The sequence below is a fragment of the Protopterus annectens genome, chromosome 9.part0 (assembly GCF_019279795.1).
Source record: "Protopterus annectens isolate FY-2018-M chromosome 9.part0, PAN1.0, whole genome shotgun sequence".
Taxonomy (NCBI): Eukaryota; Metazoa; Chordata; order Ceratodontiformes; family Protopteridae; genus Protopterus; species Protopterus annectens.
In genome coordinates, this window is record NC_056743.1 from 131,495,768 (window position 1) to 131,511,910 (window position 16,143).

At 37.7% G+C, this 16,143-nt stretch overlaps 1 protein-coding gene across 4 annotated transcripts in view; it reads right to left on the reverse strand.

The window, feature by feature from the left end:
- Positions 1 to 16,143, reverse strand: part of PAMR1 (peptidase domain containing associated with muscle regeneration 1) — a 1,499,432-nt gene that overhangs the window by 358,817 nt on the left and 1,124,472 nt on the right. For all 4 annotated transcript variants that reach the window (XM_044082656.1, XM_044082657.1, XM_044082655.1 and 1 more), the window contains one exon: positions 10,291 to 10,398. In XM_044082656.1, the coding sequence (XP_043938591.1) occupies positions 10,291 to 10,398 (108 nt within the window). The remainder of the gene's footprint in view (positions 1 to 10,290; positions 10,399 to 16,143) is intronic.

Sequence of the window (16,143 nt, forward strand, 5' to 3'; positions counted from 1 at the left end):
GCAGGGTTTGAATCTTTCCACCTTCACTAACTTCTGTGTAACATTGAGAAAGTCATTTAACCAAACAGTGCTTTACAGCAAATGGGACTTTGTGATAGGCTCCTAAACAGTCTCCATGAATACATGCCTAACTATGATGCTGCTATTGTTGCTGGTTACCAGACAATTGCTATTACACAGCTGATTTAGTTCAGGAACTGTTATAGCAATACTACCTGCACACTGATATTTATTTGTAGATGAAGCACTGAAATGCAAAGTTGTTTACCACCAGCAATCTCTGCTTTAGTAATAGTTCTCTTTAATGTGGAATAATTCAGATAACTATTACTTCTGTAGAGACTGTGCATACTGACTTAGTATATATTATCAGGTGATTAATATTTGTTATGCTCTCATAAATACTCTTCTATTTAAAATGTGCTATACATGGCTGGATTTTATGGTCACATGCTAGTGATCTCTATACAGTTTCATGTAGTGCATCCAAATCTACCAATACAAGTACAAATACCTTATTTCTTCATAACAATAAGGGGCGTAAATAATCATCAACTGCTGGTGAGTGTGCGGGAAACCTTGTGGATAAAAGTACCTTATGCTCTTATCAGCTGGTCATTTGTAAACAGTGTTTAATCTGCTTTGCAGAAGGTGTGTGTGTGTGTGTGTGTGTGTGTGTGTGTGTGTGTGTGTGTGTCTGTGTGTGTGAGAATTAAGAAGAAATTCTTATGCTCCTGTGTGTTTGTGTGAAACAAGTCTGAAATTATGCGACTTTGTCATTATTATTGTTATTTTGTTTTTTTTTTTTTTTTTCATTGACATCTGAGAAGGATGCAGTCAGGGTTGGCCTTAGGTCAAGTGGTGCCCTAGGCAAAAGGGCTCCACAACACCCCTCCCACACCACCTGGTGCCACCATCCTGGTCTATTTACGCCATCTAGTTTACTGGAAAACTGCCTCTGCTAGTGAGGAACCCTAGGCAGCCGACTAGTTGGCCTATGCCTAAGGCCGGCTATGGATGCAGTCGACAATGTAGCTACAGATGCTGGATTTAGGGGAATGACATCTGAGAAGAATGCAGTCAACAACATAGCTACAACTGCTGGGTTTGACGAATGTCTGTGGATAAAAAATGACTGACCCTGTTGAGATGATAAAGTTAAAAAGGCATTAGTTCTATCTTTGCAGAACTAGAGTGCATTTGTGTAAAACAAAGAGGAATACATTGTAGTCATTTTTATTACAATCAGAAGTGATAAAAATTGTCAAGTCAATAAAATGGTCGTGATTGCTGGGTACGGATATTGATGGATTATAATAACAGCAGTTTGAGTGACCTTTATGGCTGAAATCTTCTGAGATAGGTACTTTTGTCATCACTGTTATTAACAGTGTTGGTAGCACAAAAGGTAGCACACTCAATTTTGGTGCAGAAGTCTGTGGGTTCTGTTCTCATACCAGACAAATACTTTGCTGCTGTGCAGCATAAGGTTGTGCTGCACTCCTGAGTATATCACCTTTTGAATGGGATCTTAAACTCTTTGAGTTGGTGGTAGCACAGGTGGGAGTAAAAGATCTCACCGCACCTATTGAAAAGAGTAGGGGAAGTTCCCTGAAGACCTGGCCAAATTTCCCCTACTCGTATAAATATCACCTCTGTTTTCCCCTGAAAATAGGCTACACCCCTAGTGAGACTAACCTGGTCAACAAAAAGATTTATTATTTTATACATTTTATTTCACTGCTTACTGGAAAAATGTCCAAATTTAAAACACACATATACACATCTGATGTAGCATGGAGGGTTGCATAGCCATGAAGGTGCTCTAGGTCTGAAACCATGGAATTCTTCCAGAATAGGAATATTGGTAAAGTAACTCCTTGCATTTTTGGTGGGCAGTGTTTTCACAAGACCAGGATACATTGATGGACTCTACAGTGAAAGCTGTACCTTGGGAAGAATGTGTCCATCATCAGATGCCATCGGTTTTCCAGGTTATGCTTTACACACAGACACCAGCTTACTTGGAAAGGATTCAATGAGACCCAGGATCAAAAAATAATAGGCAGGTTATGATTTAGACTGGAGAAGAGAGCACTGGATGCATGTGTAGGTGAGACTAAATGAGATAGTGCCAGCACTGTCCAAAGACACTGGCAATAGTGACCTTGGTAGTACAGTAACTATGTGATTCCCAGTGAGGTCCATTTTCTTGGCACGCACAATGCCTGGAAAGTCAGCAGTTGTTTGACCAGTGATTCAGGAGATAGAGTGCATGGGATAAGACCCATCAATGTGAAGTTCAGGTAATGCAGCTTTAGTTTGACATAATGATTGACTGAGCTCACTTAAATGAGGAAAGCATAAAACTCAAAGACAAGGCAAAGCATAGATGCTGCTTAATGCCAGTCAGGGCAATGGGTTCTGTCTGCTGTTTTCTCCTTGTGAGTGTCTTTGGATAATTCATCATACCCATTTTAATACAGACGTAGGAGATAATAGGAGGTTTCTTCTGGTAAATAAGGGTGTTACCAAGCAACATGAAAGAAGAGAGAATTTTGTAAGTCTCTACCCTTGAAAAGATTATATGTATGATGGTATAAGGCTATTGATAAGTTTCAATTCCTTAAAACATGGAAATGAAGGAAGGTTCTTAGTGACTTGGGACTGAACTAGTAGTTGTAGTAGGCGTTTGGGCAAGGATACAAGAAGATAGGGTTACATCGTTGTGTGAGGGCCTTCTATCCTTCACATTTGAGCAGTTTTAGATATCTTTCTGGGTTTAATCCCTGAAAAGTGGCAATTGACTGCACCTAAGTTGGAAGTAATCTAATAAGTATTTTTTTTTTTGAATGGTAGCATGGATAAAGAAGCAGAGAGTGGGCAGTTGCATTTCAAGAAAAAGCTCTTAGGCATATGGGTGGTAGAAGTTTCTTAGCTGGCAAAACTAGGTATAAGAAACTGCTTTAGCATTGTGCTCTAGTTTTCAGACTTTGCAATACACTCATTATGCATATCTCCAAACTGTCTCTAATGTTAAGGAACATCACTTATTTTACTTCATGTTTTTGCTTTGCCCCTTATAAAAATTTACATTTTATAGGTTCATAGGTAGGTACTAGGCTATCAGCCCAAGGGCCTACATAAGCCTAGCCAGCAACGTTCCATAGCTTACGCCACCCAAGAAAGTTATTTTCCTGTGCCACTGTCCAGTAGAGACACAGAAATGATCCTCGGGGTGTATTTCCTATTTCCCATCCACTCATCAAGATTTTTCTTGAAGAGTGCTAATGAAGAACTTTGCTTGACATAGATGGGTAGCTTGTTCCAGAGTATAGGAAGTCTCTGGGACAATAATCTATCCCTCCAGCGTGTCCTGTTTATTGTGGTGACAAGGTTTAGGTCCCTAGAGTGTGTAGCTCGGAGGGATTGGGATTTCTTTAAGTGGAGCATGTCCAACAGTTCTGGGTTTTATATAGCTTCATCTGTTAGGCAGAGATCACCTCGGAGTAGGCGATATTCTATGGAGTAAAGCTGGAGTTTTTTGAGGCGGTCAGTGTAGGGCATTTGTTTGAGGCCAGTAGTCCTCTTTGTGAGGTACTTCTGTGGCCTTTCCAGCTGCTGTAAATGTCTTGTGAGGTACATTCCAAAAGGGGCATTGTACTCTATAATGGGTCTAATGAGTGCCGAGTGGAGGGGAACAATGACCTCTTTTTTCCTGGATGAGAACCCTTTTATGATGAGGTGTACCATGTAGAAGGACTTCCTGACTACTGTGGCGATGTGACTATCAAAGGAGAGACTACTGTCCACCTGGGTCCCAAGGTCTCTTATCATGCATTCAGTGTTAAGTAGATTGCTGCCTATGTGGTAGTTCATGGGTACAGAGTTTTTACCAAAGGGGATGACACTGCACCTTTTGGCATTGAGCTTGAGGCCATGGTTCTGACACCAGGCATCTGTCTCAGTGAGGCCCTTCTGTAGGATGTCCACATCATTTGGGGACTTGACTATGGCTCCTAGTTTGCAGTCATCTGCGAACTTCATTAGCCAGAGGCCTTCTCTGTTAGCCTGTACTTCAGAGAAGTAGATACCAAACAGGAGAGGTCCCAGGACGGAACCCTGTGGTACTCCACTTGTCACTGCTTTGAGGTCAGATTTGGAGTCTGCAACTTTTACAGTGTGGGTTCTGTCAGTGAGCCACAGTTGGCAACCCATCTTGTGACGTAGGGATTTATACCTAGTTTAGTGACTTTAGATGTAATTTCAGACCGGGGGATGTGTCGAAAGCCTTGGCGAGGTCAAGATAGGCTGTGTGAACCACCTTACCCTCATCCACGGCTTTGTTGACTGCCTCAAAGAAGTTGATCAGGTTCAGCAGGCATGATCTGCCTTTCACAAACCCAAACTGGGTGGGATCCAGAGATTAGAGGTTACCAATGTCTTTGTTTATGAGTTCCATAATGATACGTTCCATGGCCTTGCAGACCAGGCTCGTCAGGCTAATAGGTCGACAGTTCTCGGGATCAGTGGTGGCTGCCCCTTTGTGGAGTGGGATAACTGTTGCTGAGAATTACAATCAGCCTGTAATGCAAGACATTAGAGCTTAATGCATGTTGATGCAACACTTTATTCTATACACTTTTTAATTTACATGGAGTACCATTTAAAATTGTACCAGACTTTCAGCCTTTTTCTCTCATAATTTTTGGCTTTGTCCGTAAGTCTTGTGCAAATATGTTGAAAGCTATACCTATATGGCAGGAGGTTGGACATATTGGTTAAGGTATTTAACTTACAGACACAAGGTTTGATTCTCACATGGGGTAATTGACTAGGTTTAAAATGGCCCACAAGGGCATTACACTAGTTCTAGTCTATGAACCTTATCTATACTATCAGAGTGCAATAAAATGTTGTTTGGTGAAAACAAAGCCTTGTACATTTATATTTCAGTGCCTGAATGGCTTTGCTTAGTATGGAATGGTGTCTTGTAGGATTACAAATACAAAGAAGCTTAAATCATTTCTGTATAACTACAGATGGACACTTGACAAAAACTGTCCTTTAAACCCTATTTCTTACCAGAAGTAGTTTTATAACAAAAAAGCCTGAGATAATGTGTTTTTACCCCCTTGGCGGTGCAGCGGCTAGCTTTGTCACCTCACATCAAGAGGTTCTCCGGTTTGATTCTCAGCTGGAGTGACTTCTGTGTGGAGTCTGAATGTCCTCCCTGTGGTTGAGTGAACTTTAAAGACATGGAGGTAGGTGCGTGTGCATGTTTTGCGCATTAAGGTACTGCAGGCTTTACAATGTAAGTAACATTACTACTACCCTTATTCTACCTCATCTGCAGTGCAGGCTTGTGTATTTCTGTCTGATGTTAAAAGCTCTGAGGTTTTCAGTATACCTTTTCTTTTATAATGATTTCCTTAATTAATATCATATTTATTAAAAATTACCTAAATCATTGCATTTGTGTTACACATCTGTAAGGAAAGCAACTAAATCATTGCATTTGCACTACACATGTCTAAGGACACTATGTATATGCAAAGTGCACTACAAAATGTATGCAAATTAAAAAAAAAAAAGGGAATGAAGAAACATGCTGTGGGTCACATAAGTAGTAGAACTTCTGGAACAATTGTTCAAGTCATGGTATAGCATTTGCTATTGCACAATGGTATGGAGTCAGGGGCATTTATCTGGAACTGTCTGAGAGCAGGACAACTCCAGGTATAAGATGGTCAGTGCTGAGCCCAAAGGAATTGAATCTGAACTTGCAGAAGCCACTTAGTAGGATTTGTAGTCAATAAATCCAAAGGATAAACCCGAACCAAAAAACAAGCAAACCACGGCACAACAGGACCCGCAAAACCAGCAAGGTTGCAAATTGAACCCACTTTATTGTAAAATAAAACTAAGATAAAACCAAGCGCTTTCCCTCGGTTATTACCGAGCTTTTTCAAGGTGAATGACAAACACTTGCTGTTTCAGCTCCAATGTTTAAATACTAATTTCAGTCGTCACATGGTCTTCTTAATTAACAAAATTCCAATGTAGCTAAAATGCAGCCGTAACACCCTCCAAGTTACAATTTTAACTGCTCAACATGTGTATAAAAACTAATAAAAAACAGATCCAATACAATAAATGTTCCTTCATAAAACATAACCAACATACATTTAAAAGTTTATGTCATAAAATTTGTAAATGCTATTTAACAAACTTTTTAGTGATGCTGCTAGTCTTTTGTAACTAATAATAACCACCTCAGTTTATATGGAACAATATCTAATTTATAGTCATTTTTTTGTGTACAAACAGGAATAACAAAAATAGCAATTGGACAGCGTATCTTATATTAAAGAAAACATCTTACATTAAAAATATATATTACAAATGGGCCTTTCTCAATTTTAAGACACTGTTGATGTTTATAGTCTCACTCAAACCGGACAACCTTGCTGAATCTAATTTCAGTTGCCAGTATAATTCTCTGTATTCCAATCTAGTTTCCCGACTGCCACCCCTAATATCCGGTGTTACTTGTTCCAAAACCATAAATTTTATAAGCATGTTGTTACAAGCCTGGGAATGCTTGTAAAAGGCATTACTTTCTTTACCCTTAGAAATATCATTAAGGTGTTCGTAAACCCTTCTCCTCAGGTGACATTCTGTTTTGCCTACATAGAAACTATGGCAAGTGAGACACAGACCTAAGTATACTACACCCTTCGTTCCACAATTAAAATATTTTGTTGAGGTGAATCTAAACTTCCTAGAGGGAATGTATAATGTGTCTTGATTAAACATACTGTTTACAGCTCCCACATTGATGTGTACCAAGCTTCATTCCCTTTCTATTCAATTGTGGGATGTTTTTTCTCTCAAACATTTCTTTCAAGTTTGTGTCTCTCTTCCTAACAAAATGTGAATGGGGTAGTATAAGGGATTTTAGTTCATCCTGTAAACTGAGAATAGGCCAATACTTATAAATAATTTGTTCAATCTTATCAGAGTTGGTGGAGAAGGTATGAATAAAACTATTTTTATTATTAAATTAATCCAGGTCTTTAATTTGCTGCAAACTTTTAAAACCAGATCCCAATAGAGGGGGGTAGCTGGTATTTCTTTTTTGGGTAACTTCCTGTGTCAAAGAATCTATCAAGATCTCTGGATATCCTTTTTCCAAAAAGAAACCTTTAAGAGTTTTTACTTCTTCCATAAAACTCACCCAAGTACTGGACATTCGTGATGCCCGAATTATCTGTCCTTTAACAATGCCTTTCTTTTGGTATAAAGGATGTCCACTATTAAAATGTAAAAAAGAATTGGAAAATGAGTTCTTCCTGTATACCCTTGATTGAAAGCATTGTTGTTCATAATCTTTAACTAAAGTGACATCCAAGTAGTTCAATCTATCTCTGTCAATGTTGTGTGTAAACTTTAAGAATGTAGTAGTGGTGTTAATATAATAGAGAAAATAAAAAAAAACTGTCTTCACTACCCTTCCAAAACATACAAATATTGTCCAGGTATCTTTTATAGTGTAGTATTTGGGGAAACCATGCACTTGAGAAAACAAAATGTTTTTCCCAGTAGTATAACACCACATTGGCATATAAAGAAGCATAAGAGGCCCCCATTGCTACCCCTTTTCTCTGATGATAGAATTCTCCGTTGAAATGAATGAAATTGTTCTCCAACACTGTTTCCATAAATTCCAAGATGAGATTAATAGTATTGGCACCAAGGCCTGTTTCTGAAATGAGAATTTGGCCAAACCATTCCAAGCCAGTCAAGTGGGGAATACTCGTAAAGAGTTCGACTACATCTACAGTGACCATAAAGATTTGTGGGTCAAATAATTTCTGGTCAATGCCTCCCAAAAAAATCCCAGGAATCTTTGCATATATGCACAATGGCAGACACATATTGTTTTAAGCTAAAATCTATAAACTTAGCTAAAGGTTCGGTGATACTACCAGAACCAGCAACTATTGGTCTAAACTTAAGTGGATCCAAGGTTTTATGTGTTTTAGGAATGCCAAATATCTGAGCTGTTTTTGGCTTGTCAACATGCAAATAATTGTAAAGACATTCATTAATCACATTTTGCAGGAGATGGTCATACAAATGAAAATTAATTTTAGCATAGGCAATGTTAATTTCATTTACTGATAAACTCATATTGCTCTACATCCTGTAACATATTGTGGATGTGTGAATCATAATCCACCGAGTACATCAGGACTGCTCCCCCTCCATGTTGAGCAGTTAAAATTGTAACTTGGAGGGTGTTACGGCTGCATTTTAGCTACATTGGAATTTTGTTAATTAAGAAGACCATGTGATGACTGAAATTAGTATTTAAACATTGGAGCTGAAACAGCAAGTGTTTGTCATTCACCTTGAAAAAGCTCAGTAATAACCGAGGGAAAGCGCTTGGTTTTATCTTCATTTTATTTTACAATAAAGTGGGTTCAATTTGCAACTTTGCTGGTTTTGCGGGTCCTGTTGTGCCGTGGTTTGCTTGTTTTGAAGATTTGTCGTCAGCTACATCCAGCTATGCCACAGATGGTCAGGTGATGTGCAGCACTGCGTGTTATTGTCACATTTAAGGAAAGACCAACTTAAATCATATAATTAGGAAACAGCTTGTTACTATGATATAGCTAAGGATGATGATAAAACGGAGAGAGAGAGATGGTGTTATTGTGTTGGCCTCTTCTGTGACCATAGATATGAAGGTATGATACAGAACATTGTGTGAAAAGGCATAAAGCTAAGCAGCAGGGTTTTATGACTTCAGCCCCACAGGTTTTGAAAATATACTGGTTCAGCTTGTATCACTTACATTTGGCAGATAAAGGTCTCTCTCCAAGAAGATAAAAAGATCCAGATAGCTGTGTAGCCCTCCCCCACCTGCCTGATATGCTACTTAAATGTTGCTGTCTGAATTTCTGTCAGCACCACAGCATCTCTTCTGGGGCAGCCAGGTTAGAAAGTTTATAAATTTGGCCTTACAAATTCAAGGTTGGAGAAAATTGCATACAGGTTGTAGATCTGAGTGACTTAGGTAAGGTTCACAGACTGTAGATATGAGTAAGATTAAGTGATGTTAATGGGTTGAAGATATGAGTAGCATTATTTGAGGTTTACAAGTTTTGGTACCATGCTTGCAACATACTGACCTTCAAGAAGCTTTATTGTTGGTATTCATTGTGAGTTTTTTTTGTTACTTTTTTGAAGTTGGTAAGTAACATACTTAATTTCTCTGTAGCCGAATGCTTATTCTGGGTGTATGGTGCATAGTGTACCTACCCTGTTTTCTTCTTATCAGTCACAGCCTTAGGATCATACAGTGTACAAGGCAACCAGGCCATGTGGCCATTTATGTATGCCTTATCATCACCTACTCCCTTAGGCCTTACCTCCTTTTTCAAGGAATGATAGGGCAGTCATAGCTGTTGTGAAACATTTGAATATCCAGTTGTCTAACTCCTTAAAGGAAGCTAGTGTTTCACACTGCTTGATTTGGAGAGGAAGTGTGTTCCAGAAAAGGGGTAGTCATTGTGTGACAAATCTGTCTCTCCACTGTGATTTACTGAAGCAGGTTCAGATCTGATGTTTTAGTGTTTGCAAGACTGTTTGATTTGAGGAGAAGCATTTGTGTTCATTTTCTGTAGTGGTATTCACATCCTGGTGTCATTTCTCCCAAGCCATCTAGTTCAGAAAAGTTTTTAAGCAGAGCCTAACCTATGACTGCCTTAAAGACAAAACAGAAGCAATATCTTGAGGGACCTGTAAGCTACTGATGATGCAAAATCATAAAAAGCTTTTCAGAATTTGTTCTTAAATTCTGCACAGTTATCAGCATTTTATACAAATTCTTATGAAAAAATGAATGATGGAATTGTTTATTTTTCATGATAGCTAAGTCACCTTTATAATTTAGAAACTGCAGATATAATACTGTTTCCAGACAATAACACTTTGAAGTAATGACTCAGAAGCTGACAAAATTACGTGAAATTACTCAGATTTGTCCAAATTTTGCAAGCTAATCTACAGATTTTTAAAAAAATCGTGTTAAATCACTGCCCATCTGCACAATCATCATGGTAATTTGACTGAACGTGCTGACCAATAAAAAGGATAACTTTTCCAGGGATGTACTCCACTTACCATTTATATATGTGACAGGGTATATGCATGCCTAGATCCATTTAAACAAAACATTATCATTTTCTCAAAACATGAGAATGTGCTGTTTTTACTCACTAAATTCACAGTGTTTCCCAGTGTACCCTGCAAGGCAAGCACATCTGAAGGAGTTAGACTTGTCAAGGATACATGTCCCATCATGGAAGCAAGGAGATGAAGAGCAGGCTGAAATTAAAACACATGGCACAATTTTAAAATCGAACCAAAGAGAAGTTTGCTTTCAGTTAGTAACTCTATACCTTCATTAGCAAATGTTATCGCTACCTTGTTAGAGTAAAGGGAATGACTGTGATACGAATGTACAGGTCAGTGATAACTGAGGATGATATCAAGTCATATTCCTCAAAAAGAAGAAATATTATATCAGTACGTGCTTCATTTCAGAAAAAAGGGTCAGACGTAAAGAACAGTAATATGCAATTCTCACACTTACAAGGAAGGCAATAAGTACCATTTTCCTTAAGGATATTGGTTAAATTATACTCAAACATAAACATAAACATAAAAAGTGAAATGCAAAGGAGGTAGAAAGTGTTCATGTTAGTATAGAGGCAAGAGGAACTTAAACATTCTGCAAGTAAGATAGGTTCATGTAGAGGTTCAAAGTGCCTGACAGGCTAGCCAGGAGAGAGGAAGGATTCACTGTTCAAACAGTTCTTCAGGGAAAGGGACACAGAACCCTTCACTGAATGATATATAACCTGGTGATATCTGGGGTACAGCCATAGAAATGTCATAAGTAGGAACCACAGAGTAGTTCTTTGGAGTTCAGCAGTATATATGGGGCATACTGAGAAGTTTACAGATGTGTGTTAATAGAATGTGGAACCTCAGGTGATACAAGCATGGTCCTTAATGGAAAAGCCTGTAATTCAAGTATTTGCTCTGCTTCACCATGCAAACCCAGTTTACATAGCCTCACTGTGACCAACGACTGGTGTCAGAACCATGTCCTTAAGCTCAATGCCAAAAAATGTGTCATGATCCCTTTGGGAAAAACCCGGTTCCCATGAATTACCACACTGATGGTAGTCCAATGAACACAGAAGGCGTTATAAAAGATCTGGAAACACAGGTCGACAGCAACCTCTCTTTTGATCACCACATTGCCAGTGTGGTCAGAAAGTCCTTCTATGTGGCACATCTCATTAATAAGGGTTTTGCATCCAGAAAGAAAGAGGTCATTGTCTCCCTCTACTCTTCTCTCATTAGGAAAATCATCGAGTACAATGCCCTATTTGGCATGTACCTCACTAGACACCTGCAACAACTGGAGAGGCTGCAAAAGTACCTCATAAAGTGGATCCTAGGCCTTAAACACTTGTCCTATATGGACAGACTCAAAAACTCCAACTATTCTGTCTCATATCGCCTACTTAGAGGCGATCTCTGCTTGATTTACAAAGCCATGTCTGACCCAGCTCTGTTAGAAATGCTACATCTAAAGAAATCCCAATCCCTCCGCACCACATGCTCCAGAGACCCCAACCTCATTACTGCAATTAACAGAACATGCTAGAGGGACAGGTTCATAACCCAGAGACTGCCCATGCTATGGAACAGACTTCCCATACATGTCAAGCAGAGCACCTCACTGACCCTCTTCAAGAGAAATCTAGATGAGTGGATGGGAAACAGAAAATTCACCCTGGGGATAACACCAGTGACTCTACTCAATAGAGGCACTGGGAACTAAGGTCGAGTGGCACTGTGCCAGGGTAATCTTATGGCTAGGCTTGTAAAGTCCCCGGGGCCATTGGACTAGTACACACCTATGAACCTTTAAGAAAACATATCTGCTGCTGCACTGCACAAGAGGTAATAAAAGACAAAGACATTTTGAGGAAAGAGTGCAAAACAAGGTGACCAAAATATTAATTATATATTTGTATATTCATTTGATAACAAGAAAAGTGAGCTATACACCATAGACCCTTTCAGTTGAAGCAAGCCAACGAAATACAGCAGTGTATCTTGATGGGTTCTGTCATGCCTCATACTTAAAGATACCAGATACGCAGGACACTCAAAGCTGTGTAGATTAGTTCACTTCATTTATTTTCCATAACAGCTGTAAGCACAGCTAGAGCACTGAAACATGCAAGTTTTGAGAGAATGCAAAATCCCAAAGAATAAGGTACCATGTCTCCTTAATATCAGCAAATAAATTATTTGTGGAGAAACTGCTAAATTATTATTTAAACCTGCCTTTTGGGTTGCATTCAAACGTAGCTGCCATACTAACTCCCTACATTCTAACTAAGTCTTCCAGTCACTACCTCTCAAAAAGGTGTAAACCTTATCTATCTCCCCAAATTTGTATTTAACCCCATCTTTGAATAGACAGGTGTTTGTGTGTTTATATAAAGTATGTTTCATGTCCTTCCTTCTAATATCATATAAATGTTCATAGACCCTCTTTTTTTAAGGCACGTTCAGTCAGTCTTGGATGAAGTCTGGATTTACAGGACAAAAGTGCTTAGCAGAGGTGTTTTTTTACCAATGGTATTAATAAAATTATTTTTTGCATAAGTTTGTTTTATTGATTACTTTTAGGATATTGTTTATCAGTTCAGTCATGGGCAGGAGCCCTTATGGTGTTTTGGTTATTTGAACCTTCTAAGGTTATAAGGGCAGTTATTAAAATGTGTCCCTACTTTTTTTTAGCTTTGTACCCACATTATTTTTGACTTTGTCCAGATTTCTTATGCTAAGAGTTTGAGAGGTATGGCTAGCACGGTTATGTCTATGTAAACCTAAAGTTTTCCCATAATGCATTGGAGCAGTGTAGAGCTAACAGTGATTCCATCAAAACATTCCAACAAAGCACAAGAAAACAAATTGCAAAATCCCAAAGAATAAGGTGCCATGTCTGAAACAACAAATTAATTTATTATAAAGCGCTTTTCGTCCACACCACATAGTCGAACTTCATCAGATACAAGTACTTCATTCACAAGAAACAGTTTAAATAACCCTTTCTGTAAGTCAAATGACATCCCAGTTCAGTAAGTCACATGACATCCCAGCTAAAACTTTAAAGTGCTAGTCACATCTATTTAAGGAATAACAGCATATATTTAAAATGACCATGTTAATATTTCTAAAATCTGCAATTACACTAGTTAAAACAAAAATATGTTAAACTTCTGACCAACAATTTAATAAAACAGTAAGTATGAGTATAAAACTTAAAAATGTAAAAGTATATTTAGGGGACAGGTCCCCAATACTATCTCATTAGATTTTTCAATTTCAAAATACACATTAGGGAACACATAACATTGAGTCCTGGGTGGTTGTAGGCATGTAATTGAATTTGCCAAATAAATTCTAGTCTTTTGAGTTCTCTTTTTCTCCACAAATAATTTATTTGCTAATAATAAATATTTACTTTTTAACATTCTTTATTTTATATATGTTTAGAAATTATAATTTTTTGAATTACATATACTTTGATGACACTATGATGTCTTAATGAATGGATATATATTTTGTCTCAATTTTTCTTTTTTTTTACTGTAGTAACTTATATTTTAATTACTTTAATTGTTTCAATTAATTAATGGCATCAATTTGGTTTGGAGAACTTTGGTTGCTATTTCTTTTTAAGAACAGTTTGCTTTGTTTTACACCCTATGGTCTGAACCAATAGTACTAATACAATTATTTTTTGCATAAATTTGTTTTATAGATTAATTTATAGGTAGCATTTATCGGTTCAGTCCTGGGCACAAGCCATTATGGTGTTTTGGTTGGTTGGTTCTCAGTTTGATTCCACCTAGGGGAAACTGCTGTTTTTCTTCTGGTTAAACTCAGAAGATTGTTAGAATAATGTGTTTTGCATTAACATGCATTTTCAGAGGGGTATGAAGTTTGAAACTGAAACGTCTGTCATTAATTAAAGACTTCAATTATCACTAATTTTCCAGGAAAAAAAATGAGCAGCAAACCAAACATATGAGGCAAAAATCTGGACATTCTGCAAAATTATTGACAGTTGATTGGTATGAGTCTATCCCTTATTACACAAAAAATGTTGAGGATCTCTCATCAGCATATCTCACCTTAATTAAGAAGCTAAAATTATAGCTAAAATTATCTTTAGAGTTTATGACATGTAGATTTATACACCTCATAACATTTGCATGGGTCTATGTTCAGCCATCAAATTAAAATCTCAGTGAACAGCTAATCAGCGAACATTAAAAACCGAATGTGGAAATTACCAAAGAAGTGTATCTTCGAAAATAATACCATCGACTGGCTCTATTCCCCCCACTGTAGTGCAATCTTGGAGTTGGTATATATAGTTGGAGGGTGAGGGGAGCTGAGCCCCCCACTTAAGATGACAAGGTGCTTTTATAAAGGCCATTTGTGATGTTGGCCAACTATGGCCATTCAATGGTGTTATTTTCAAAGATACGCTTCTTCGGTAATTTCCATGTTTGGTGTTTAATGTTCACTGACTAGCCATTCACAGAGATCTTAATTCAATGGCCAAACATAGAATCCATTTGCATACACCTAATTTTTATTTTGAAAATTTGCAACATCAAAAGCATTTAATATTTTCCCACAGCTTACATATCTCAGTACCACAAAAATATTCATTTTTTTACAGTCTGTAAACACACTTTCCGATAATGAGTCATTTTATTACTTAGTTGTTAATGGAACCATTACAAATCTCAGTAACCATTTGGAAGCCTCATCTCAAACCCTTGTGACAACTCAAAGCTGTGGACATAAGGTGCTTTTCATGTTTGAAAAGTCAGTATTAGTTAATGCATTTCTTTCAGGCACAAAACTAGTCTGGTCATTAGACTCTAAAGATACTGAGTCTCTCACTTGTTTGGATTCCTCTGGTTGTGGTAATTGGTTATCTGACTGCAAAAACTGTCAACTTGGTTTAGACATCTCAGGAACAGACTGGATGTGTCTCTGATTTCTCCTTAATACAACTCTATTAGAGATTTGGATTCCATGACATCAACAGCCATAGCTGTTGTCTCAGATTTCTATTCTCTGGTTAATTTAAAACAGAATGTATGATTTGGGTTCAAAATAGGCAAGAAAAGAACTGAATTCTGTCACTGAAATATCTGTGACCAAATTTCACACTCTGATAATTTTGTTTGATGATTTTGTATAGAATAGCTTTTGGCAGCAACATTCGCAGTTTGAATCTGATGGCCCAACATTACTTGTGAGGAATCACTCTGATTAATTATGAGATATTGCTCTACTGATATTAGAGATATGCACAGATCTGGCTGGTTAAGGATTTTCTTAGCTGTTTATACTGTTCTCTTAACAACACGATTTGCTCACAGATATTGCAGGCTTGACATCATCTGGGCACGCTCCACACTCTTTTAGAAAATTTCTGACTCTCCATACATATGAATTAAGTCCCATTGTCAAGGATAATCTCAACAGGAATTATCCATTTTGGGAAGACTGTTAAAATGAGCTATGATTTGTCAGCAGGTTATTGCTGTCAAGTTGATCTCAATGTTTCTTCAATAATAATCCAATCCTACTAGGTAATTTTTCACATTAAATTCATACAAGACTGACATAATTTGTTTGCATAATCCCTTTTGCAATGGAGTCACAGTGAGGGAGTGAATTATTTCCTTTAAGATGGTTTATTTTCAATGCAGAACTGATGCATAGATACAATCTTTGTTATATTAGCATTGATATTTGATAACCAGGGATACATTTTTGCACTCTGCCTCTCTCTATCTCTCTCTACACTCATTCACCCTTAATGCCCTCTATGAATTTGTTTCAGAACTTATTGGTACTACAAGCTGATCCTGGTATTATAACAGACCCTCATGCTCTGACAAATGAGCACTATTTCTCTAAAGACTGGGGTTCAAAATACTTGCCACAAAA